Genomic DNA, 24,087 nt, shown 5'->3' on the forward strand with positions numbered 1-24,087 from the left:
TCTCTCTCTCTCTCTCTCTCTCTCTCTCTCTCTCTCTCTCTCTCTCTTCTTGTGAGAAAACACTGTGACTGAAAGCAACTTGGAAGAGGAAAGGGTAAATTTGGCTGACACTTCCAGATCACAGTCCATTACTTAAAGAAGTTGAGGCAGGAACTCAAGTAAGAAAGCAGAAAGCACAAAGGAGGCTGCCTGGTGGCTTACTCTCTCAAAGTTAGCTTTCTTATAAAGCCCAGGACCATCTGCCCAAGGAATTGTGTTGTTCCCAGTAGGCTGAAGCTGGGTCCTGTCACATCCATCCTCAAAACACCATCTCCCGCAGACATGCCCACAGGTTGCTCTGACATGGGCAGTCCCTTGATTGAGAATCCCTGTAGGTGACTGGAGGCTGTGTCGACTTGACAGTTAAAGCCACGTAGGATATCATCTAAGGGTGCTATACTGCTCAGAATGATGTGGGGATCTTGGTATGACTCGGGAGACAGTAACAAATCACCTTCTAACTTCACACACCAGTTTGAAAGTGATTCAGATTTTAAAAAGCTTCCTGGCACTGTTCTGGCATGCGGGCCTAGAGCAGGTCCTCACTCTGGGTTTTAGAACCTGACATCTTTGGACTTTGCCCGATCTCTAGAAGGAGACAAAATAGAACCATATCCTGGCAAGGGTCCAGAGTGACAGGAGTCTTCATTCACTGCTTTGGAAGACAGTACAGTGTTTCTCACAAAGCTCAACATGCTTTTACAAGGAGACCCGACAATGCTGTCTGTTGGGAGCTAGCCAGCTGAGCTGAAAACGGGGCCTTGTGAGAAGCTGCATGTGTTTCCAGCAGGCTTATCTATACTTGATAAAAACTGGAAACCAGGCTGGGCCATGGTGGCTCATGCCTTTAATCCCAGGCACTTGGAAGACAGAGGAAGGCGAGTCTCTGAGTTGGAGGCCAGCCTGGTCTACAGAGTGAGCTCCAGAATAGCCAGGGCTGTTATGCTGCAGAGAAACCCTGTGTCAAAAAAGAGTGACAAAAAAAAAAAAAAGAAAAGAAAAGAATAAAGAGACTCTGTCTTTATGAATAAGGTATAAACAAGGAAGATCCACAGCATCTAAAATTCTCAAGCAGTATTAATATGTAGCCAAGTTTGAGTTCCACTAAGCAAACGAACACTTGCTGTCATGACAGAACAGTGTGTGTGGCTGATGACAAGGGGTGAGGTGGCCAGGAGCTCCTGCACACCAATTCTCCTTGAATACCCAGAGCTTTTGTCCAATGGTCCAGGAAAAAGGGGTCTACTCACTGTAGCCCCATGCCAGGCTACAGAAGACAGTGGCACTATTGAAAGCTTAGCACCAGAGGAAAGTGGCTTTGGCCAGACGCTGACTCTTGGGAAGCTACTAGCTGCCACTGATTGAGATTTTAAAATCCAACAGTTAAGGTGGTTGGACAGATGGCTCATTGGTTAACAGCACTTATTGCTGCTCTTCTAGAAGATCCAAGTTCGCTTCCCAACACCCACGCCAGGTGGTTCACCATTACCTTTACCTCCAGCTCTAAGGGATCTGATGCCCTCTTCTGGCCTCCATGGACACCTGCACTTGTGTGCAGATGCCCACATCCAGACACATACACGAGTTTTATAATTTAAAATTACACAAATAAATCTTTAAAAAGATTATTTGCTATGATAAAGTTGGATTTATTCCAAAGATGCAGGATGGCTTCACACATGCAAATCAATAAATGTAATAACTCACATAAATAGACTAAAGGACAGAAATTATACGATTATCTCAATAAATGTAAAAAAGACTTTCAACAAAATTCAACTTTTTTTTTCTAAGACAGGGTCCCACTGTGTACCCATGAATGGCCTGAAGCTTGTTATGTAGACTGGCCTTAAACTATCAGAGATGCACCTCCCTCTCCCTCCTGAGTACTGGAATTAAAGGCATGTGCTACCACACCTGGCTCTTTTCATGTTAAAAGTGTTGGAGAACAGGAAATATCTGAACACAATCAAGGCTAACAATGGCAATATAGGCAACACTGTATACTAAATAGGGGAAAATTTCAAATATTTTCACTGAAATCAGGAGCAAGGTAAGGTTGCCTATTGTCTCCACCTAATCCAGTACAGTGTTGGAAGTCTTCACTAGAGCAGTGAGAGAAGAGAAACAAACAGAAGAAATACAAATAGGAAGGGAAGAAGTCAAAGTATCCTTATTTACAGATATGATTTTAAAAGAGACAGAGTGGTGATACATGACTTTAATTTCAGCGCTCGGGAAGCAGATTTATGATTCTCTGTGGGTTACGAGTGAACCTGGTGTACATGCTGAGTTCCAGGGCAATTAGGGCTACACAGTGGGAGCTTTATCGAGAGAGAGGGAGAGAGAGAGGGGGGGGGAGAGAGAGGGAGAGAGAGAGGAGAAATGGGGTAAGGTAACCCTGAAGACTCTACCAGAAAACTTTTAGAACTCTGAGCATCAATACTCTGAGCAAAGCAGCAGGCTGCAAAATGATCACACAGAAATCATCGACCAATCTAGAAACCAACAGGAAACAAGCTAAAAAAGAAACAGTGCCCTTCCCAATACAGGCCACAGCCCACCTCCAACCTTTGACCAACCTAACCAGGGGAGTGAGAGACCTCCTCAGTGAAGACCTTAACATGCTTGAAAAAGAAACTGAGGAATACCTGGAAGACTAAATGGCTGTCCTGCCAAAAACAAATCACAGGTCCAAAGCAATCACAATGGAATTCCAACACCATTCTTCACAGAAACAGAAAAATAATAAAATGTTCACTGAAGCACAAAAGATCCCAGATAGCCTGGTCAGTCCTGAGCAACAGAGCTGGAGGGATCACTGTAGCTGGTTTCGAGGTACAGTGTGGAGCCACAGTAACAGAAACCCATGATACTAGCATAAAAGCAGATATGTACGTCAATGCAACAGAATAGAAGTCCAAATAGAAACTCATGCAGGTATAGTCCCTGATTTTTTGAAGAAAAAAAAAAAAGCTAAAAGTACTACTCTGTGCTGTGGAAACTGAACATTTACTCATGGAAGAATGAGTCTAAACTGCTGTCTCTCACCCTGGATAGAAAACAACTCCAAACAGATAAAAGACCTTAACCTAAGACCTCAAGCTCCAACCTCCAAAATTGTTAAGGAACAAGGCAGGGGAAACACTTCTAGATGGCACTTCAGTAAAAGCTTTCTGAGAGCTCGGTACTCAGGAAGTCAGGACACAATTGACGAATGAGATATGTCAATGAAATTAAAAAGCATTTGTCTAGCAAAGGAAATCTGTCAATCAAGAGAAGAGGAAGACCACAGAATGGGCAAAAACCTCTGCCAGCTACACATCTGACAAAGGCTTAATCTCACAATTACAATGTTTTGTTTTAAAACAAAACAAACAAAAAACAGCAAATAGATAACCCTATTAAAAACAGGGGCCAGGCAGCTGCCCAGAAAACTCACAAAGGAAGAAATACAAATGGCTAATATCTTAAAGAGTGTTCAACATCTTTAGCCCTCAGCGGAACTCAGAAGTATACTGCGGTTCCATCTCAGCCCAGTTAGAATGTCTATCATCAAGACAAGAAGTGATGCCGGGAGAGGGTAGCGCATGACTTCAATCCCGGCACTCAGGAGGCGCGGGCAGATCTCTGAGTTCGAGGCCAGCCTGGTCTACAGAGTGAGTTCCAGGACAGCCAGGGCTACACAGAGAAACCCTGTCTCAAAAAACAAAAAAACAAAAACAAACAAACAAAAAAAAGTGACTGTCTAGAGGCCAGGAAACTAGAAAGGAATCATGAAAGAACACATAAAACAGAAGTGTGGAACACCGCTGTGGAAAGGCTTAAGCAGGGATGGTGAGGCAGGGGGAGGAGGACTAACCAAAACTAACAAAAGAGTCAATGGAGGCTACTCCTTTACAAGCTGGTTCTAAAACATGACGACAACGATGACAATGACAATGATGCAGCCACCACAGTTCTCCCCAGGCTGGATATATGTCAGCTGAGACAGTGCTTGCCTAACTTCACAAAGCCCTGGGTTGGAACTCCAGCAGCACATAAACTGGGTGTGGTCAACACTGAGGAGGTGAAAGCAGAAAGATCAGTAGTACTACCTTGCTCCTGCCTACATAAGGAGTTCAGGGCCAGCCAAGTGCACATAAGACCGTGTCTCAAAGAAAGAAAAAGAGGACTAACATAGAAGCACTCAACAATGCAAGTCATAGAAATAATTTGGGTAAAAAGTCTTAAGTTCAAGAGAAAGCTTGGTTACTCTGTCCCTCTAAGAGGCTGGTCCCTCAGAATGTGGAGTTTCTCAGCCCCAGAAACACACCAGAGTCCCCTGTCAACTTTAGACAGGCCTGCTGTGAGGGAGGTGCTGACTGAGGTAAAGGCCTTCGCTCTGAGCTTTGGCAGCCCCGGATGCAATAGAACCTGGGATACCTGCAGGAAAATGATCGGAAAGCTTCAAAAGGCAGGGAGGAGAGGGAGATGACAGCCAAGCCAGAGCAAAGCTTGAGTGAGTGACTGTCCCACAGTCCAGCTGGGCCACAACCCTGACCATGGAGCACAGAAGAGCACTTCGGAGGAAGTCTGAAGCAGGTGATGTATGGTTCCGCTCACTCTCCAGATAACTGCCTAAGTCCTGCTGTGATGTGCTGGGCTCTCATGGCTGCCAGGAACCCCACAGAATGTGAGAACTGAGAACAACACAAAGGCAAGATCTCTGAGGCCGTGGAAAGGGCTTGGCAAGTAAAGGTGCTTACTGCAGCGCCTGATGATACAGATTTAATCCTCTGAACCCACATGAAGAAAAGAGGGAACGGACTCCCACAAGCTGTCATTTGACCTTCACATGTGTGCTGTGGCATGCACACTTCCACACACATACACCCAAAGACACATCCACAAAGTAAGTACACTTTTTTAGTTGTTGAGATGGGGCCTCTCACAATGTAGCCCAGGCTGGCCTGGCTAGACCTTCTTGTTTAGACTAGGATGGTTTCAAACTTACAGAAATCTACCTGCCTTTGCTTCTTAAGGGCTGGGCCTAAAGGTTGAACCACAGCTTGCAGAAATAAATGTGAGTTTGGGCACCAGCAACACAGAGGGCAGATATGGTGGAACACACTTGTAATTCCAGCACTTGGGAGGCAGAGATAGGAGGATCAGAAATTAAGTTATCCTTGTTAACATACTGAATCTGAGGCCAAACAGGACTATGTGAGTGAAATCCTGTCTCAAAAAAGAAAGCAGGTAGTGTAGGAGTGGCTCTTGGAGGAGTTAGGGAGATAAATCTGATCAAAATATAAAATTGTCAAAGAAATAATAAAAAAAAAATCCAGGCAGTGTGGTGCACACCTTTAATTCCAGCCCTTGTGAAGCAGAGGAAGATCTCTGTGAGTTTGAGGCCAGCCTGGTCTACAAGCTGAATTCCAGGACAGCCTGGGCTACACAGAGAAACTCTATCTCAAGTAGTAGTAGTAATAGTACAGTAACAGTGTCTCAGTTAGGGTTTTACTGCTGTGAACAGACACCATGACCAAGGCAACTCTTATAAAGGACAACATTTAATTGGGGCTGGCTTACAGGTTCAGAGGTTCAGTCCATCATCATCAAGGTGGGAGCATGGCAGCATCCAGGCAGGCATGGTGCAGGAGGAGCTGAGAATCCTAAGTCTTCATCTGAAGGCTGCTAGCAGAATACTGACTTCCAGGCAGCTAGGATGAGGGTCTTAAAGCCCACACCCACAATGACACACCTACTCCAACAGGGCCATACCTTCTAATAGTGTGACTTCCTGGGCTGAGCATATACAAACTACCACAAATAGTAATAGTAATAATAATGTTATTATCACTATGTCAAATTTTTGATTTACAAAATCCAGTCCTCTTGCTTTAACTTAGTCTCTGCTCCTCTGATAAACCATTGACCAAGCCTCACTTTGGGAAGAAAAAGGTTTACTGCCTACATGTCCTTATCACAGTCCATCACTGGAGAAAGTCAAGGCAGGAACCTGCAGGCAGGAGCTGAAGCAGAGACCGTGGAGAATGTTGCTTCCTTAGAGGCTTGCTCAGCCACCTTTCTTATACAAGCCAGGAACCCCTGCTCAGGACTGGTATCACATATGGTGGGCTGTATCCACACACAATAGTCAATAATCTAGAAAATGCCCCACAGACTTTCCTTCATGCCAAGTGATATGGGCAATTCTTCAACTGACTTTCTATCTTCCTAGATTGTATCAAGTTGACAAAATTAAAAAAAAAAACAAAAAACCAACCAACAAAATTGACCCCTAGTTAGGTTGACACACAAATATATTCAACTATAATCTTTCCTATCGTTTTGTTCAAGATCATAATATAAAACACAGTTCAACTTTTAAAAGTCTCATTATTCTTAAAAATATCAATTCTTTTTTTTTTTTTTTTTTTGGTTTTTCGAGACAGGGTTTCTCTGTGTAGTCCTGGCTGTCCTGGAACTCACTCGGTAGACCAGGCTGGCCTTGAACTCAGAAATCCGTCTGTCTCTGCCTCCCAAGTGCTGGGATTAAAGGCGTGCGCCACCACTGCCCGGCAAAAATATCAATTCTTAATGGGCTATAGAGATGGTGAAGAGGTTAAAAGTACTTGCTACTCTTTCAGAGAACCCAGGTCCAATTCCCAGCACCTACATGGTACCTCATAACCATCAAGTAATTCCTGTTCCAGGGAATCCAAGACTCTCTTTTGACCTCTGTGGGTACCAGGCATGAATGCAGTAAACATATAAACATACATATGTACATACATACATACATACATACATACATACATATATACATGTAGGAAAAACACTCATACATATAAAAATTAAAATTAAAATGTAGAAGTCTAAAGCTTCTTTAAAATATTCACAATCTCTCTCTTTCTCTCTCTCTCTCTCTCCCTCTCCCTCTCCCTCTCTCTCTCATTCTCTCTCTGTGTCTGTCTGTCTGTCTATGTCCCCCCCCCTTGGTTTAGTGTCCTGGAACTAGCTTTGTAAACCAGGCTGGTCTCAAACTCACAGAGATCTGCCTGCCTCTGCCTCCAGGTCCTGGGATTAAAGATGTGCACCACAGCCTGGCCTCATATTCAATCTCTTAACTGTTGGTTCTTGTAAAATTCAAATTAAATCACATACTTTCTTATTCCAAGTGGGAAAAGGCAGGGCAGTTACAATCAGATCAAAACAAACCCAAACTCCAATAGTACAAACCACTCAGTGTATGACATCTGGGGCTCACTCATGATCACCTGGGCTCCAGAGATCCTTGGTAGCCTTCTCTCCTGCTCAGTCATCCATGGCACACACAGCTCATCTCAGTCCCAGCCTGGCTCTATTCCATAGTTGATGCTGTCCTTGGTGGTTGGCAATCCCATGGTTCTGACATCTCCAATATGCTCAGGTGAGGCTTCACATTCACCAATGGTCTCTTTACGGACTCAAACTCTGCCATACAGTACCAAACTTAAGTTTCTTTCCATGGCTCCCTTAATTCTGGACCGTCATTCCAAGTGAGGCTGTATCTTTACTAATGGCCTCCTGCCCTCTCTAGGATGACTCCAAGCCTGCCACATCATGTCAAAGTCTTAGCTGCTCACCATCACCCCTTTCTGCCTTCAAAACCAATAGAATTCGGGAGTCTCCTACAGATTTCCAAGTTCAGCGTCCATTTTGAGATGTGTCTCAATGATGCTTATTAAAATCACAGCTGAGTTTTCAACCCCAGCCAAGCAGCATCAATTGTCTCAGTAAAGCCACAAGCCAAGCCTCTGTTGTCTGCAATATTCTTGCACTGTCTTGTCTTAGTTAATGCCTACTAAAAGCCAACTGGGAAAGAAAGGGTTACTTCACCGTGCAGATCATATGCCATCGTTGAAGGAAGTCAGGGCAAGAACTTGAGACAGGAATCTGAAGGCAGGAACGGAAAGCAGAGGCCATGGAGGAGTGCTGCTTACTGGCCTGTTCCCAGTTGCTCAGCCTGTTTTCTTATACCCCTCAGGACCACCTGTCCAGAGGCAGCACCACCCAGAGTAGGGTTAGGCCCTTCCACATCAGTTATTAATCAAGAAAATATCCCCACAGGCATGCCTGTACAGGCCAGTCTTAGAAAGATATATATATTTTTTTAGTTTCTATAAATGCAAACTTTATTATTAATATACCTTCCATAGACATAAATCCCAACATCCCCTGCCCCAACAAGGAAGTTGAAGTTAGCAATCTTGTGACATGCCAACTGTGCTTTGGAATCCAGAGAGTGTGAGATTCTTCAAGGCTTCCAAAGCTTCTGGGAGTCCAGGGTCATTTTGAGAGGACTCCTCGGGGTTCTTCTGCCTGGTGGTCACTCTTGATATACAGTGTTGACAGGACATTCTCTGATGCTTGTAGATCTTAGAAAACCAGTAGCGCACCCTCTTATTCTGCATCATGTAGAACCAGGCCCTGACGTGTCTTTTTCTCAGCTTGAGTGCATCAGCCAAGGCCTCCAGAGTCTTCTCCCTCAGGTTGGGGTCTAACTGGAAGTGCTTTCTTAGCGCCCGGAACTGCTTATGGGTGAACTCAAAGCTTCTAACCCTGGAGGAAAACCGTGGAGAGGTCTCCATTTCAGGTTCTCCATTTATCACTGTAGTTCACTTGAGTTCCGGTCTTCAGTTTGAGGGAAGGTATTTTTCTTAATCTGAGATGACAACTTATCTCTTGTCAACACGTTATTACTCAACTACATTTCCCTCCCTCCCTCCCTCTTTCTTTCTTTCTTTCTTTCTTTCTTTCTTTCTTTCTTTCTTTCTAAGATTTATTTATTATTTAATACAGCATTTGGCCTGCAGATATACATGCATATATACCTGCAGGCCACAAGAGGGCATCAGATCTCATTATTGATGGTTGTGAGCCACCATGTGATTGCTGGGAATTGAACTCAAGACCTTTAGAAGAGCAGTCAGTGCTCTTAAACTCTGAGCCATCTCTCCAGCCCCTACATTTCCTTTCTTGCTGCCCCAAAATTTTGTGTTAATATTGATAGCACAACATGAAACATTCCAACTTTTAAAAGTCCCACAATCTTAAGAACTCAAACATTTTCAAAGTTCAGTCTCTTTAAAATAATCCAAAGTCTCTCAATTATGGGTTCCTTTACAATCAAAAGCATGCTAAATACTTTCTTATTCCAAGAGGGATGAATTGGCAAAGTCACAATCAGATCATAGCAAAACACAAAAGCATCAGACACTGGGACTCATGATCATCCAGGCTCCAGAGGGTTTGAGCAGTTCCAGATCTCTGCCTCCACCACCCACAGCACACAGCAATTGTGTGGGCTCAGGCCGGCTTCACTCTGCAGCTGCTGCTGACCTTTTGGTGGTTATCCCATGGCATCTCCATCAGTAGCCTCTCCTGGGGCTCTCTTCTGGGATTCTGACCTTGCTACATAGTGCCAAGCCTCACCTTTTCTCTATAACCTCCCTAATCCTGGGGCTTCTACTGCAGCTGAGGCTGCACCTTCACTGCTGGTTTCTCTCGGTGACCAAGACTTGGATTCTTTCTTTCATGATCCCTTCAAACCCCAAGATGCCAAGAGCACCACTATCTGGGAAATTCATCACAGGCTTGTCTATATAGCAACTTTATGGAGGCAATTTGTCAATTCTGGTTCCCTTCTTTCAGATAACTCAAGGTTGTATATAAACTGACAAAAAATATAGCCAACACCCTTTTCAACAGCCCACAGACAGGCACTAAGCTCTGAACACGCAACAGCTTTTTCAGTCTAACATTTTCAGCTTTTTCTATAATCTTTCCCAAATGAACAGGGCCAGTTCTGTCACAGCAACACCCCACAACCAATTTCTGTCCTGTTTTCTTTTCTGTTGCTGTAATCAAACACTGGCCTCAAGCAGCCTGTGAAGAAAAAACTTAATTTGGCTTATATTCCTCCATCACAGTCATCACTGAGGGAAGTCAGGGCAGGAACCTGGAGGCAGGAGCTCAAGCAGGCCATGGAGGAGTGCTCTGTACCAGCTTGCTCAGCCTGCTTTCTCATATAGCCATGAGTGGCACCAACCACAGTGAGCTGAGCTCTCCCATATCAATCATTAACCCTGAAAAAAAGCTCACCGATTGGCCCACCAGCCAATCTGATGGAGACAATTCCTCAACTGATTATCTTCTCTTCCTTCATGACCTTGTATCAAGTTGACCAAAAAACTAACCAGTGCACCCCCAAAACTATCAGTGATGATAAAGTATAAAACAATTCATTTTAAAAATAAAATAGAAAGGACAAGAATAAAATAAACATTGGCAACTCTCCCACCCAGAGGCCTCATGCTGTCACTAAAGTCTGCATTTATTTATTTGCAGGAACTGTTCTTTCCTTCCACATGAGGGTCCCAGGGATTGAAGGAAAGCATCAGGCTTGGTGGCATCGCCTTTACCCACCAAGAGCATGAGCCAGCGCTCCTGTTGTCATGGTTGAAGTGCTCCAAACTTAACAAATTAATATACTGGAGAAAGGCACCAAGTAGACAGAAGTATTCCTTTTCAGCCACTCTGGGACAACATATCCCAACACACACACACACACACACACACACACACACGCGTGCGCACACACATGCACTCGATAGCAACAGCTATTTGTGATTACTTTCTGTCGCATAATTATTATGTCATTCACATTTTTATGTGTACATATATATTTACTTTGCCACTTGAACGGCCACCTTAAATTATCTCCGGGTAAAGGTCTTGCTCTTCTAGGAGCTTTGCATTTTATCCCCTAGGGTTCTAGAAAGGCCACAGTCAAACAGGTCAAATGACCAAGGCTTTCTAGGCCACCTGTCTACAGTCACAGGCATTAACATTTTTTTAAAATTTAAATTATTTTATTTACATTCCAGTCATTGCACCACCACCCCCTCAGGCATTAACAGTTATACTTACAGTTTAATTCACTCTTCTTCAAAATGGACTTTAGTGGCTTGTCGCTGTGATCTTAGCCTCCCTAGGAGGCTGAGGTTGGAGAATCTCTTGAGCTTAGGGCTCAGGAGTTAAGTGGGCCAGCCTGGGCTGTGAGGTAAGTCCCAATTTGTTTGTCTGTTTGTTAGTTTGAGACAGAGTCTCCCTCTGTACCCTGGCTGTCTTGTAACTCACTATGTAGACCAGGTTGGCTTCAAACTCAGAGATCTGCCTGCCTCTCCTTCCCAAGTGCTAGGAACCCAACCTTAAAATAAATATGTTTTTAAAAGCACTATTCTAGAACAGCAGTTCTCAACCTGTGGGTCTTGACTCCTTTAGGGGTCAAATGACCCTTTCACAGGGGTCATCTAAGAAAACACAGATGTTTACATTATGATTCATAACAATAGCACAATTATAGTCATGAAGTAGCAATGGAAATAATTTTAAGATTGGGGGTCAAGTAACCATAACATGAACTATATTAAAGGGTTGCAGTGTTAGGAAGGTTGAGGACCACTGCTCTAGAGGTAAATGCCTGGAATCCCGATACAGATGAAATTGAGGAAAGAATTCAACAAAATAGAAAAATTATGTATATACCAAATAATTGTGTTAAAATAAGTTGCTTTAAGATTTATTATCACTAAAACTTGTGGGAGTGCACTGGTTAGTTTTTGTTGCCAACTTGATACAAACTTTTGAGACAGAGTTTCATGTAGCCCAGGCTGGGTTCAGACTTGTTATGTAGCCAAGGATGGCCTTGAACTTCCGAGCCACCTACTAAGCACTGAGATTATACTCTTTTGTGCTTTGCTGGGGCGTGAACCCAGGGCTTTGTGTATGCTCTGCAAGCATACACAAAGTATGTCTCTAGCAACTCAGCGACATCTCAACCTTTCTTTTGTTGTCAGAAGGAACTTTAGGAACACTGACTGGGAGGTATGGAGAGCTGCCAGAGGGAAGGGAGGAAGGGGAGAAAGCTGAGAGTACACAAGAAGCCATGACAGACAGAGATCGACCAAGGCAGGAAGGAGTGGACAGAGACCCTGCTCAGAAAAATAAACTAAGTTTGTTCTTAGAGTGGAATTGCTCGCCCACTTTCAAAGTATCCAAAGAATGTCCTGGCCAGGGTCACGCTATCTTATTACAAACCCCTCCTCCTACACAAATAGGATAGATTCTGGGATAGCATGGACTGTGTAGGTGAAAATGAACTCCATTGTTCTAGAAGCAGTGGGAAAGCACTTACATGCCAGTTTGTTCCTTCTCTGGAGAGTTAGGGTCCCCAGCTAAGGGAGAAACAGTGCCTTCTACCCCATTCGATTCAGTGGCACTGGGGCAAAGGTGATGGCCACTCCCACAGTTCTGTAAGCACTAGGACCACTCAGCTGAGACACATGGTTAAACAAACATAAAGTCATTCCTTCCAAGCAGTTAACTGCTAAAGAATATTTGCTTTCAAACCAAATTCTACCACAAGAAAAAACCCCACAAGAACGATTATAGTTAAAAAACAGGTTTGGTGAGGCTGCAGGACATAAGGTCAGTGTGAAGAAAAGCCTCTCATATTTTGCCATGTTAGGAGTGACAGTGTGAGAGGCTTTTTCTTTATTTTTAGTTGTGTATGTATGTGTAAGTCTGTGCAATCTTCAGGAGGAGTTCATGGATTCCAAAGGGTCTCTAGTCTGCCAGAACTGAAGTTACAAGCAGACTGCCTGATGTAGGAGCTGGGAACTGAGCCTGAATCCTCTGCAAGAGTGGTGAGAGCTCGTAGTTGCTGAGCTCTCTCTCTCTCTCCAGCCCTAGTACTTAGGAATCTACTTAACAAAAGAAGCACAGCTCATGTGTACTGAAAACTACAGAACATTGTAGGAAGACATCCCATGTTCATGGATGGGAGGATGAGAGTGTTACTATGGCACTATGGTTTGCATGTGTCCCGGAGTGTTAGAGGCTTGATTTCCAAAGCCATGGCATCAAGAGATGGGATCCTCATGGGAGATGAAGTCAGGAAGAAAGAATTCTTAAGAATGGGTTGTTACCTTGGGAAGAGCTTCTCAATCAAAGGCTGAGTTCATCTGCCTTCTCTTACATGCACTGCAATGCCCTCAGTGACACAGAAGCATGGTTCTAGCTAGAAGTGCCCCTCAGGCTTAGCCTTCTCAACCTCCAACACATTGAGTGAAATATATGTTTACTGTTTCCAAATAATCCAGTCTGTGGAATTCCTAAGGCAACATCAAACAGACTAAGACAGAGGCAGCACGACTTGGGTAGCTACAGATTCAAACGTGACCAAGAATAATAAAAACTAGTTGTTATTTTTATATTAACCGTTAAGAATTCCATGACGTCTCAGATGAAAATGTGGGAACTCTCAATTGCTGCAACCATTTCAGGAAGGGCACCTCATTTTTGAAATCTATAATTAGTCAAGAATTGGGGTGCTGGTGTAAAGACTGACACATTAATTGTGGTGGTTTGAATATGCTTGGCCCAGGGAGTGGCACTATTAGGAAGTGTGGCCTTGTCAGAGTAGGTGTGGCCTTGTTGGAGGACGTGTGCCACTGTGGGAGTGGTCAATGAGGCCCTCCTTCTAACCATGTGAGAGCCAGTCTTTTCCTAACCACCTTCAGGTGAAAAAGTAGAACACTTAGCTCCTCCTGCACTACACCTTTCTGAAGGTTGCCATGCTCACATCTTGATGATAAACCTCTGAACCTGTAAGCAGCTCCAATTCAATCTTGTCCTTTAAGAGTTGCCTTGGTCACAGTATCTCTTCACAGCAGTAAAACCCTAACTAAGACGTTAACCAATGAGGAAACTTAGGAATCCAGAAAGAGACCCCCTACAATTGGCTTCCAACAAGGCTGCCAAGACAATTCAGTGAAAAGGGAGGGAGCTGGGACATATCGTGCCAGGTGGCACCAGATGACCAGGCGGCTCCAGTACAAGCAACAAATCGAGCTTCAGTTTCATGCCATGCATTCAGGAAAGGGAATTCAAAGTGAATCAAAAGGCCTACATTTATTTTATTTGTTTGTTTTTCGAGACAGAGTTTGTCTGTGTAACCCTGGGCTGGTCTGGAACTCAGAGATCTGCCTGTCTCTGCCTCTCAAGTGCTGGGATTAAAGATGTGTACCACCACCGCTGGGATTTATTGGTATTCTAAAAGACAGCAGTCTCACTGTGTTACTTTTGGCTGATGTAGAACTCAACTCTGTAGACCAGGTTGGCCTCAAACTTGAAAAGATATGCCTGTCTCTGCTTCCCAAGTTCTAGAATTAAACACATAACCCACCACAGGCTGGCCAAAGGCCCAAATTTATGAACTAAAAGGAGAAATTTCCTAGAAGAAACCACAGTTGTCAGGACCAGACAATGGCATCTTTAAATCTGACGTGGAAAGTACAGGTACAGGGGAAACAGATGGGTGAACTGAACTTTACCAAAACAAAAGCTGGGAGTAAGGGTCTGGGCTACAGGCTGCTCAATAGACAAGACTGCTTGTTCTGCACGCCTAAGGATCTGAGCTCAAAACCCCAGTACCCGTGTAAAAAACCAGGCACAAGTATGTGTGCCTGCCTAGAACTCCAACATTGTCCATGAACTTGCTAGACAGCCAGTCCAGCCGACAGAACTGTCTCAGAGTAAGGCATGAACTTTGAAAACATTTTGCAAGAAGCCAGAGATAAACATCACAGACTGTGATAGTATATACAATAGCCATTGTGGCGCTGAGCATACTGGTCCAGGCCTTTAATCCCTAGCATTTGGGAGGCAGAGGCAAAGGCAGAAGTGAGTTTGAGATCAATCTGATCTACATAATGGGTTCCAGGTCAGCCAGGGCTACATGGTGAGACCCTGTCTCAAAAGAAAAAGAATTCAAGGCCAGCCTCAGATACATAAAATAGTCTGGAATTCGGCATAAGATCCTGTCCATAAAAACAAAACAAAAACCAAACCAAACTAAGTAACTATGTCTCAAATAAATAGTAGGTTCAAGGTTGCCAGGAACTAGGGAGAAGGACATACTGGGACGGTCTGACTGCCAAAGTCTATACAGTTCCTTTGGGAATGACAAAAGCATTCTGTAGGTAGACAGCAGAGATGGCTGAGCTAGCTAGCAGAGCACACACCAGTGAGTAAGCCCTACAGCCAGCCAGCAAGCTCCAGGAGCCTGCTTTGATTCTCTGTTCTGACCTCCCTCAATGGCTGGCTGTGACCTGGAAGTTTAAGTCAAATAAACACTTTCCTCTCCAACTTGGTTTTGGTCAGAGTTTTATTGCAGCAACAGAAAGGAAACTTGAAAATGTCCCGATTTGACAGTTGCAGGTTCTGGGCTGCTGAGCTGAGAGCCATATCCTTTCTTCCTTGGTAGAGGAACTCCATTTATGTTGCTGTGTGCTCAGGACTTCACGTCTGCATGCCCAAAGGCTAGAGCTTAGCAAAGGAGCCTGGGGAGGCCTCCGTGGCAGAGGGGTCTCTGAGCCACAGTCTGCAGAAACAGCTCAGGCTGCTCCGGAGGAAACCAGGCTATTTTTTGGCAAAAGGCCCTGTAGGGAAAGGCTCATTAAGCCTGGGCGAGGGGTGCACGTGCCATTGAAGCACTTCCGGAAAGGGGTGGAAGACATTGAGGCAGCTCAGCCTTCCAGGCGTGAGCATCCGATGTTTCTTTGTTCAGTCTAAACAGGTATTTCCCTGCCAACTTTGCCATAGAAGGAACTAGATGACCAGATCTTAGAGGTACAGATTCAGGCTGTGGTGGAAACTGTACTCAGACAATGCAGCTGCCCTTGGAATCCTGGGGATTAGTTCCAAGATCCTCTTCAAAATCTGAAGCTCTCGGGTCCCTTATACAAAGCCACACACATTGCACATCTTCTTATTCTTCAAATCGTGTGCCTTCCGTAGTCTTCAGAGTATTCACCACAGGGGCAAGGCTGTGTAACTTGTTATGTTGTATAGCTCAGAGACTCATTCTTAAATAACAACAACAACAATCCCTGAATATCTGAAGGAAGGCTGGAAAAGTGGGTTTCTTGGGTTTTGTCCTAGAGGGTTGAATTTGTGGGAATGGAAACTTCACACACAGTCAAGGTGTTTAAAGAACACTGACTGCCAGAAAATATGACAAACAGCCTTTGAAGCTTGTGGCCAGTTCTATAAGTGAGAGGAATGTCCTAGTAAGCTGGGCATGTTGGCACATTCCTTTAATCTCAACACTCTAGAGGCAGAGGCAGGCAGATCTCTATTAAGTTCAAGGTAAACCTGGTCTACAGAGTGAGTTCCAGGACAAGGCTATGTAGAGAGATCCTGGCTTAAAAAACTTATAACAATCAATTCTAGTAAAAAAGAAAATGTGTGCCGGCAATATGGCTCAGTGGGTAGAGGTGCATGTCACCAAGTAAGACAACCTAGAAGACAATCTAGATCTGTAGAACTCACAAGGTAGGAGAGGAATCTTTTCCACAGGTAGCCTTCTGACCTCTACAAGTGAGCTGTGGCATGTGTACCTACACATTCACACACACAGAGACACACATACATGCATATACACATGCATACACACATATGCATGTACATGTATGTACACAAACACAATCAAGAAAGGCAGTGTGTATAACCTATAACATGCAAACAACCATTGTGAGTTTCCTGTTCTGTGCCACTAACAGCCAAGGTACAGGTTAATGAAAACATGGCTTGACAATAGAAAGACTGTGTCTGATGGATGTCTTGACCTGGACCAAGCTTTACACAGGGCAGGGGCTCCATTTGGGGTTTACTTGGTCTCCAGGCAAGTGAGAGTGAGGGCAATCCTGCCATGTGCAGTTTCTAGAGGTGGTCTAACAATTCATGAGTCCTGGCTCCTGGAGGCCAGCCACACCCAGCTGGAAGTCCAGTCCCCACTCTGCTTCCCTTTTCTTTGATAGCAGCTGCTGACTCCATGCCCTCCTTCCATGTCCTCGGAAGGTCATCAGCCTTCTGAGGACAAGGCTCCTCTCAACACATCCTACCCTGAGACATCATCCTACCCTGGAATGCTCCAGCCTTTAACTCCCCTCACAGGATGTGTAGAAACTGAGTCCCACTCCTGACAAAGGAAGTGGGTGGGAATAAACGCAGTTGAATAAGATCTTCCACAAGACAGTCATCAGAGGACAGCTGGGGGTGAGCACACACCCTAGGGAACAGGAACTTACGTGTGGAAGGGGTCAGGTGACTTCATGGCCACAGGTGGTAAAGGTGAGGCAGTCCTGAAGTTTTGCCTTGAGCTCTGCTGTGCTCACAGATGCCCCAGGGCCTCCAGCTGTAGGTGTACCTGAGAAGCAGGGCTTTCTTCTGTAGCCATCTTGGATCTAACTTAACCTCAGACATGCATCCTGTGTTGGGGTGCAGCTGAGCAGTCAAACACGCCCGACAGTACGAGGACTAAGGGAGCAGTGGACACTGTACTCTTTTGCTGCTACATAGCCACCAGCCAGCTTTTCAAGCCAAAACCTGTCCAACGACTCACATGGCCTCTTCTGACCCAGGTGGCTACAGTTCTATGAACTTCTCTTCACATGAAATCGAAGTATCTCCTTTTGTTAGTGTTTTATTCCAGTCAACACAAGGCTTCCAGGGCTCATCTGTATCACAGCCTGTGTTAGAATTGCCTTCCTGTTCATGGCTTAGCAATGTTCCATCACATGTCTAGTCTGTCTAAGTGTGTTGTATTTCAGCATGCACATAGTATGTCATGTTCTGTTATCCATCTGTCAGGCATGCAGGTTGCTTCCTTTTGTCTGTTATGAACAATGGTGAACACAGGTGTACTATGTTCTGCTTAAGTTAGTTCTTTTGTGGACCAGGCCTGACTTCCTCCTAATCAGTAGGGATCCTGACCTCAGACAGAGAATTCTCTAGGCCAGGCTTGTGGGGACAGGACCCCAGGCTGGGTAAGGAGCCAGAGCTGAGAATCAGGAACCTGGAAGCTACTTTGTATCCCTCCTGATTGGGGTTGTAGGAGAGGAGAGTGGAGGAGACACATACCACAGCATGGAGAAGGGTGGACAAGGGAGGCCTCTGTTTCCAAAAGGGCAGGCATGCTGCAGAGGCGGCCCTGGGGCTGCAAAGGGCAGCACAGGCCACAGGGGCAGAGGTTACAAAAAGGGAGAAGACGCTTGGACTGGTGGCTTGTCAGAAGCCCTTAGTGAGGGGCCCATGGGGGTGTCTGGAATGCTCTGATTTGACAGATGGCCCCAGCTTGGCAACTCCTGAAGCAGAGGAACACAATGCAGACACTCAAAGCACAGGGGGCTCTGGCATACCAGGGGCTATAACCTTGGCTCTTAGAGCTGTGTGTTTGCGTGCTTTGGGATAGAGGGTTATGGTTGGGCAAAGGCGGAGTCCAGTCCTCTGAGAATCCCTCTTATTGCCAACCCTAAGCAACTTTCAACTGCTTATGTAATATTTTTTGGTGCCAAAGTGTCTAGGTTCAGGTACCAAACGATGACAGCTGGGGAAGGTGTATCCACTAATAGGATATGCAATGCTTCTCTGGAATGGTGAGTCAAATATACCCAAACGCCATAGCCAAAGTACAGACCCGAGGCTGTCACTCATGGTGCCGACAGGAGAGCGGGAGGGTGGAGGGGCAGTCCTTGAGGTTCCTTCCTGCCAGCACAAGTGCTACTCTGATGCACTACGTACGGCTCTCCTTCCTGGGTCCTTGGTAGAACCCAGATGACAAACTGTCCCTTTTGAACCAATGCCTGCCTAGAGCAGAATTCACCTTCCTGGATGGTACAGGGATCCCAGGAGGCCATGAAGTCAGCCTGGACTCAGTCACTGACAACTGGACCTGAGCTGGCAGAGGTGCCAAGGAGCCAGTTGGCTCAGCTTGTCACTAACACTGGAGCCAGAGCCAAAGATGTGTGGCCTGATGTCTGCAGCACAGGTGATGTAGTGTCCCACAGCATGCTGGGGGAGGGAGGAGGAGGGGACGGGCTCCAGAGTGTGAGTACCCACCCTGCACCTGGGTTCTTACCAGGCTGACGGAACAGTCCATCTATACTGAGATCCCAGAGGAGACCAAAAGCTCTTGAAGATGTTTCTGGAGGCCATGTTAATAACTATGAAGAAAAAGAAAAGACATTTATTTATTTATTTATTTAGTTTTTTTTTTTTTCAAAACAGGGTTTCTCTGTGTAGTTTTGGCTATACTGGAACTCACTCTGTAGACCAGGGTGCCTTGAACTCACAGATATCTACCTGCTCTAGAAATTTTTTTATTACAAGTAATGGTAGCAAAACTTTATGTATGTATGTATGTATGTATGTATGTATGTATGTTTTGGTTCTTTGAGGCAGGATTGAGCCACTGAATAGTTAAGGATGGCCTTGAACCCACTGAACAGTTAAGGATGGCCTTGAACCCACTGAATAGTTAAGGATGGCCTTGAACCCACTGAACAGTTAAGGATTACCTTGAACTGTTTGTTTTTTTTTCCTGATGCCTCCTCCCAAGTGCTGGGATTCTAGGTGTGAAGCACTTGGAATAGCTTCATACATGTGTTAAATAGGACTCTTTTTACTGCTTCCAAGTCAATAGGGTGGATGATATTGTCATGATTGTCATGACTCCCAGCCCCCTGCCCAGGGCCACACAGCTGGAGGCTGCATGCTAAGTGGGACTTTGTACCTCTACTTTGATCATCCAGGCTGTGCCTGGCTCAAGGTGTGTCCTCTCTAGGCCAGTGCTGGGGTCTAAGAGCTCATCTTCTATGCTCAACTAGGATGACTCCCATGGTCTCCTGGTTCCAGAACATGTTCCCACCCCACTTCCCACCCCCTATCACACACAATGAGGAGACTGCTGGGAATCCGATGGCAATGAATCATTTATTCAGCTTTTGGCTTGATTAAGTCAAGAGTACCAAGGCCTGGCTGTTCACCTGGTGTATGTAGCATGCCTACAAGAGGCCCTGGAGTAAGGAAGGGGCAAGCCCAGGGCCACCAAGTCCCAGTGACGATAGGACAAATGGAGGGTCAACCAAGCAGAGGTGGTAAGATCCGATGGTCACTCCTCATTTAGAATGGACCCCAAGTGGGCTGGACAACCTGTGCCTTGCCCAATCTAGCTGCTTTGCCTGGACCAGGTTAGCTAGTCTCCCATTCAGCAGTCCAGCGGGGCCTGGCCTTGTCTGGCCATGGTCCTGGAGAAGAGAAAGAAGTCTGCCTTGAGTGTCTACCCTCCCTATCCCTGGTTCTTCTGCCTGAGGCCTAGCCATGTCTAACTTCCCAGTGGGGATCCTTGCAGTTGTTTTAGGGAGTTCTCAGTAGCCTGACAGAACAGCAGTACTGGTGTCCTTGCTGTTGCTGTTCCTTGCCCATGTCCTGAGGAGAGCTGAGGATCTGGGGAAGGGAACAGCTTTAAGGACAAGACAGGCTGTAGGACTTTTTCATTTAACCCACACTGGACTGTTGGCTCCACCATACAGAGCTGACGCCTGGGACTTGGCCAAAGCAACCCAGAAGTCAAAGTGGCAGAGCCTGAGCTTGCACCTGGGGCTAGGCCTAAACTCTGCTGCCCTGTGTACCTGTCTGGTTCAATGGACACTGCACAGAAGCTAAGGGAGACCTCTCCATGCAGTCCACGGCCTGGATTTCAGAATCTAGTGGAGACTGAGCCATGGGGGGGGGGTACTTCTCTCCTGTCAGGGTCATACAAGGATCCTCTGTGGGCGATGTCTGAGAGGGGTCCTTTGTGCCTCCCGATGCCAATTGTGCATTTTGTCATATTCTGTGGAAGGAGCAGAGACCGCACTGCGGGTACAGAATAATAGCTTGACTGTTTCTGGCTCCTATTCACCCTGCAGGCCCAATCTCCCCACCCCAGGAACTGGGGGAGGGACCAAAAGGCAGCTATGCACAAGGGTTCCAGGGGCCCAGTGTCCTTCCCCCTCCAGGACAGAAGCACCACAAGGGTCCTGAGAGGGTGCAGAGTAAGCTCTACCTGGAAAGCCAAGCTTGAGAAGTGTCTAAACAATCTGCCTGGCATGCTAGCCCTGATTGACAGCTGGGCTCCAAGCCCCAACTGGCAGCTCCAGTACCAGCTGGAACTTGTGACCAGAAGTCCCAGACAGGGACAGGCGTAGACAGGGACCAAGGCAAGGCAGATGCAGGACATTTGGATGGCAGCATTAGCTTCTGGGTTGTCTACTAGCCTCTCACCTAACACGCTTATATTCTCAGGCAGAATGTGTGTTGCCTTGAGGCAAAATGTTCCTCCAGGGAGGAACCTGGGGTGAAGGAGCAGCTGTTCTTCGATTTTCCAGTCCACCTACAGCTTCATAGAGAGCATCAAACCCTTAAACTCCAGAGAGTCTATAGCAATGAACTCAGGAACCCCAACCTCCACTGCTGCAGCGGGGCCTGGGAGGCCCCTCCAGCTGTGCTCCTGAGATGATCCATTCATGACTGTGACAGCAAGAGATGGTGCTCACAATGGACTCTCTGGTTGAATAGAATGCACCCAGTCATTCAGTTCTAAGCCTATTAGGAACACCAGGCATCCCAAGAAAGCCGCACACCTTACCCAGTGGTCACTCAGTGGCATAGAAATACCCTAGAGGCACACAGTCTGGGGAGTGTTGAACAGACACTTCCAGGCAGTCTCCGTTTCTGGGCTAACCAGGCTCCTGAACCTCCACGACTCTGGCACATCCAGCGTTATGGTGATCAATCCCTGCCAGCCCTCCTCCATCCTCTCTCTGTATCAGAAGCCCCCGAGGCAAGAAGAGACTGAGGACCCAGCCAACCCGACCCTTGCGCCTGCCCGGGCTATAGGGCTGCCTTATTCCCGCCACCTAGCGGCAGGCCTGTGTTTCTCACCTGGAACAGCCACCGCAGCAGAGGCTGAGGGCAATCAACAGCATGTAGGTAGAGGTTGCTCAGGAGGCCATTGTGCAGGAAAGATAGCTGCCCCGGCAGAGAGGACCTGTGGGGCCAGGGCAATTAGGTTAGGGTCGCCTCCCTCAGCAGGGACCCTCTGGCCAGCCGGGCTCAATGGCCTTGCTCGAGTCACCTCTGCTTCTAGAGGAAGCCATGAAGCACACAGAGACATTAAAGACAAAGGTACTTTTACAATCCTTGGAATGAAGTATAATGGGAAAGAGAAAACTAGTCAGGACATCGTCAGAATAGTTTGTTGTCTCCAAAGCTGCTCACAGAGCCCTTCACGGTGCTTTAAACCCACAACTGACTAGTATTTTTGTCCTTGTTACATGACAAAGAGAAACCAAGGTAAGGATCCTGGCCAGGTAAGAGAAACTAGGGGTAAGGCATCTGTGCCTGAGGCTCCTTCTGGGGCTCCAGCTGCAAGGGGTGGACAGGATTACCCATAGGCACCTGTGTCTTTGGGTCCAGTTACACAGCGTTTCCGCCTCACCTTGTGTTCTTCTGACACAGAGGGGACACCTGAGAGGATGGGAAAATAATAGAAAGAGACCCAGAACTGGGGCATCTTGGAAGGAAATACCCAGGAAGGGTTCCACAAAGGTTCTTCCACTGTGTCGGCTATACTCATCCCAGGAGTGCATGCGTGTCATCAGGTTAGTAACATGGCTTTCAACAGAACCTGTGTGTGCAGTACTGCATCCTGTCAGAACAGGCTGCTGGTAGGGACATAAGCTCTGGCAGGTCATCCTGACTTGCAGGACCTCTGTCTTGAGGAGTTAGCTATATGGTGTAGTGTGTGTAGCTTTGGAAGGCTACATTGGACTCTGTCACGGTCTGAATTCCTGATCACTTGAAACTGGGTATTGGGTAGGGTGCTCCACCCTTTCAGCATTTTGTGCTTTCTCTCTAGAGAACAGAGATGGCCAACTTGGATTCCAGGAAATGAAACCATGAAGTGAATACTCAGACAGCACCCTAGGTCCCAATCCTCTTTGGCCAGCCCTTTCTGCCCTACTCCTTTTCTGAAAAGGACATCATACTGCCATCTGCCAGGAACAGAATGCTCCAAAACCAAGATTTTCCCCTGAGCCAAGCTGCTGTCTCTCTGAGTCTGTCCAGGCCATTTACAAATTACATATATTTTTAAAGTCATTTAAATTTGGAAGAGAAAGAGACATTGTTCCTGTGCTCACGATGGGTTAACTACTGTGAAACAGACTTTCCTGTGTGTGTACGGGTCCCACCCATTCTGTTCCAGGTACCTGTCACAAAGATGCTTTCTTGGCACAGGCAAAGGAATGGCACCCCCTAGCAAATGAAGTCTGAGTGCTTACACACTGACAGGACCTGCTAGAGGCATGTGTCAAAGCCACTGGAAATCAGGGGGTTGGTAGGGGGTCTGGGAGATACTAGCTCTGGCATTCTGCTGGGGTGGGGCACCCTGCCAGTTGCTCAGTGGGGGAACCAACTGTACAGGCCCCTGCTGGCCTGGAGTAACACATTTTCAATTGCTGCTCAGAGGGAGTGTCACTGTGTCTCCTTCTGCTTTTCTGGCTTCCCAGTGCACTTCCTGCTGGAGGAACGAGGGCTGCCTTCAAGTTCATCTCTATCGAGGCTGATTTCCTCCATAAGGCGAGCCAGGGAGCCAGAGGCCTTGCCCCATAGTGCACCGGAGCACATGGCTTTCTATGCATTCTAAGTCTCAGCTACATGAGCTTCGAGGAGTGAGATGCGACTGGGGAATGAGGAGTGTGGGTCTCTGGATGTGAGAGGGCCTGCTGACCATAATGACACAAGGGCCCAGTGCAGACATTGGCTCGACCATGAAGAGTAAGGACGGACTCCATAACACTCCTGGGCACAGAGGCCTGGAACAAAAAGGAAGGAAGCTATGCCATGAACCCTCAAAAACCTTGGGTAGCATAGTCAGTTGTTAGACTGCATAAGAGCCAGTGTCCAATCTCCACAGTAAGAACACTGATTCTGGGCCAGGGACAGCTCAACTGGTAAAGGTGCCGTGACAACCCAATCTAATCCCTGGGACCAACATGGTAGGAGAGAACTGACTCCTGAAAGCTGGTCTTTGGTTTCCACTAGCTTGCTTTGGTAGACACACACATACACACA

At 46.3% G+C, this 24,087-nt stretch overlaps 1 protein-coding gene across 2 annotated transcripts in view; it reads right to left on the minus strand.

Moving 5' to 3' along the window:
• The window catches only part of Fam178b (family with sequence similarity 178 member B), a 90,100-nt gene that overhangs the window by 53,565 nt on the left and 12,448 nt on the right, over positions 1-24,087 (minus strand). For both annotated transcript variants that reach the window (XM_028775506.1, XM_028775505.1), the window contains 2 exons: positions 21,895-22,000; positions 19,049-19,133 (listed from right to left, as the gene is read on the minus strand). In XM_028775506.1, the coding sequence (XP_028631339.1) occupies positions 19,049-19,133; positions 21,895-22,000 (191 nt within the window). The remainder of the gene's footprint in view (positions 1-19,048; positions 19,134-21,894; positions 22,001-24,087) is intronic.

This window comes from Grammomys surdaster, unplaced genomic scaffold (genome assembly GCF_004785775.1).
Source record: "Grammomys surdaster isolate TR1022 unplaced genomic scaffold, NIH_TR_1.0 255, whole genome shotgun sequence".
Classification (NCBI taxonomy): Eukaryota; Metazoa; Chordata; class Mammalia; order Rodentia; family Muridae; genus Grammomys; species Grammomys surdaster.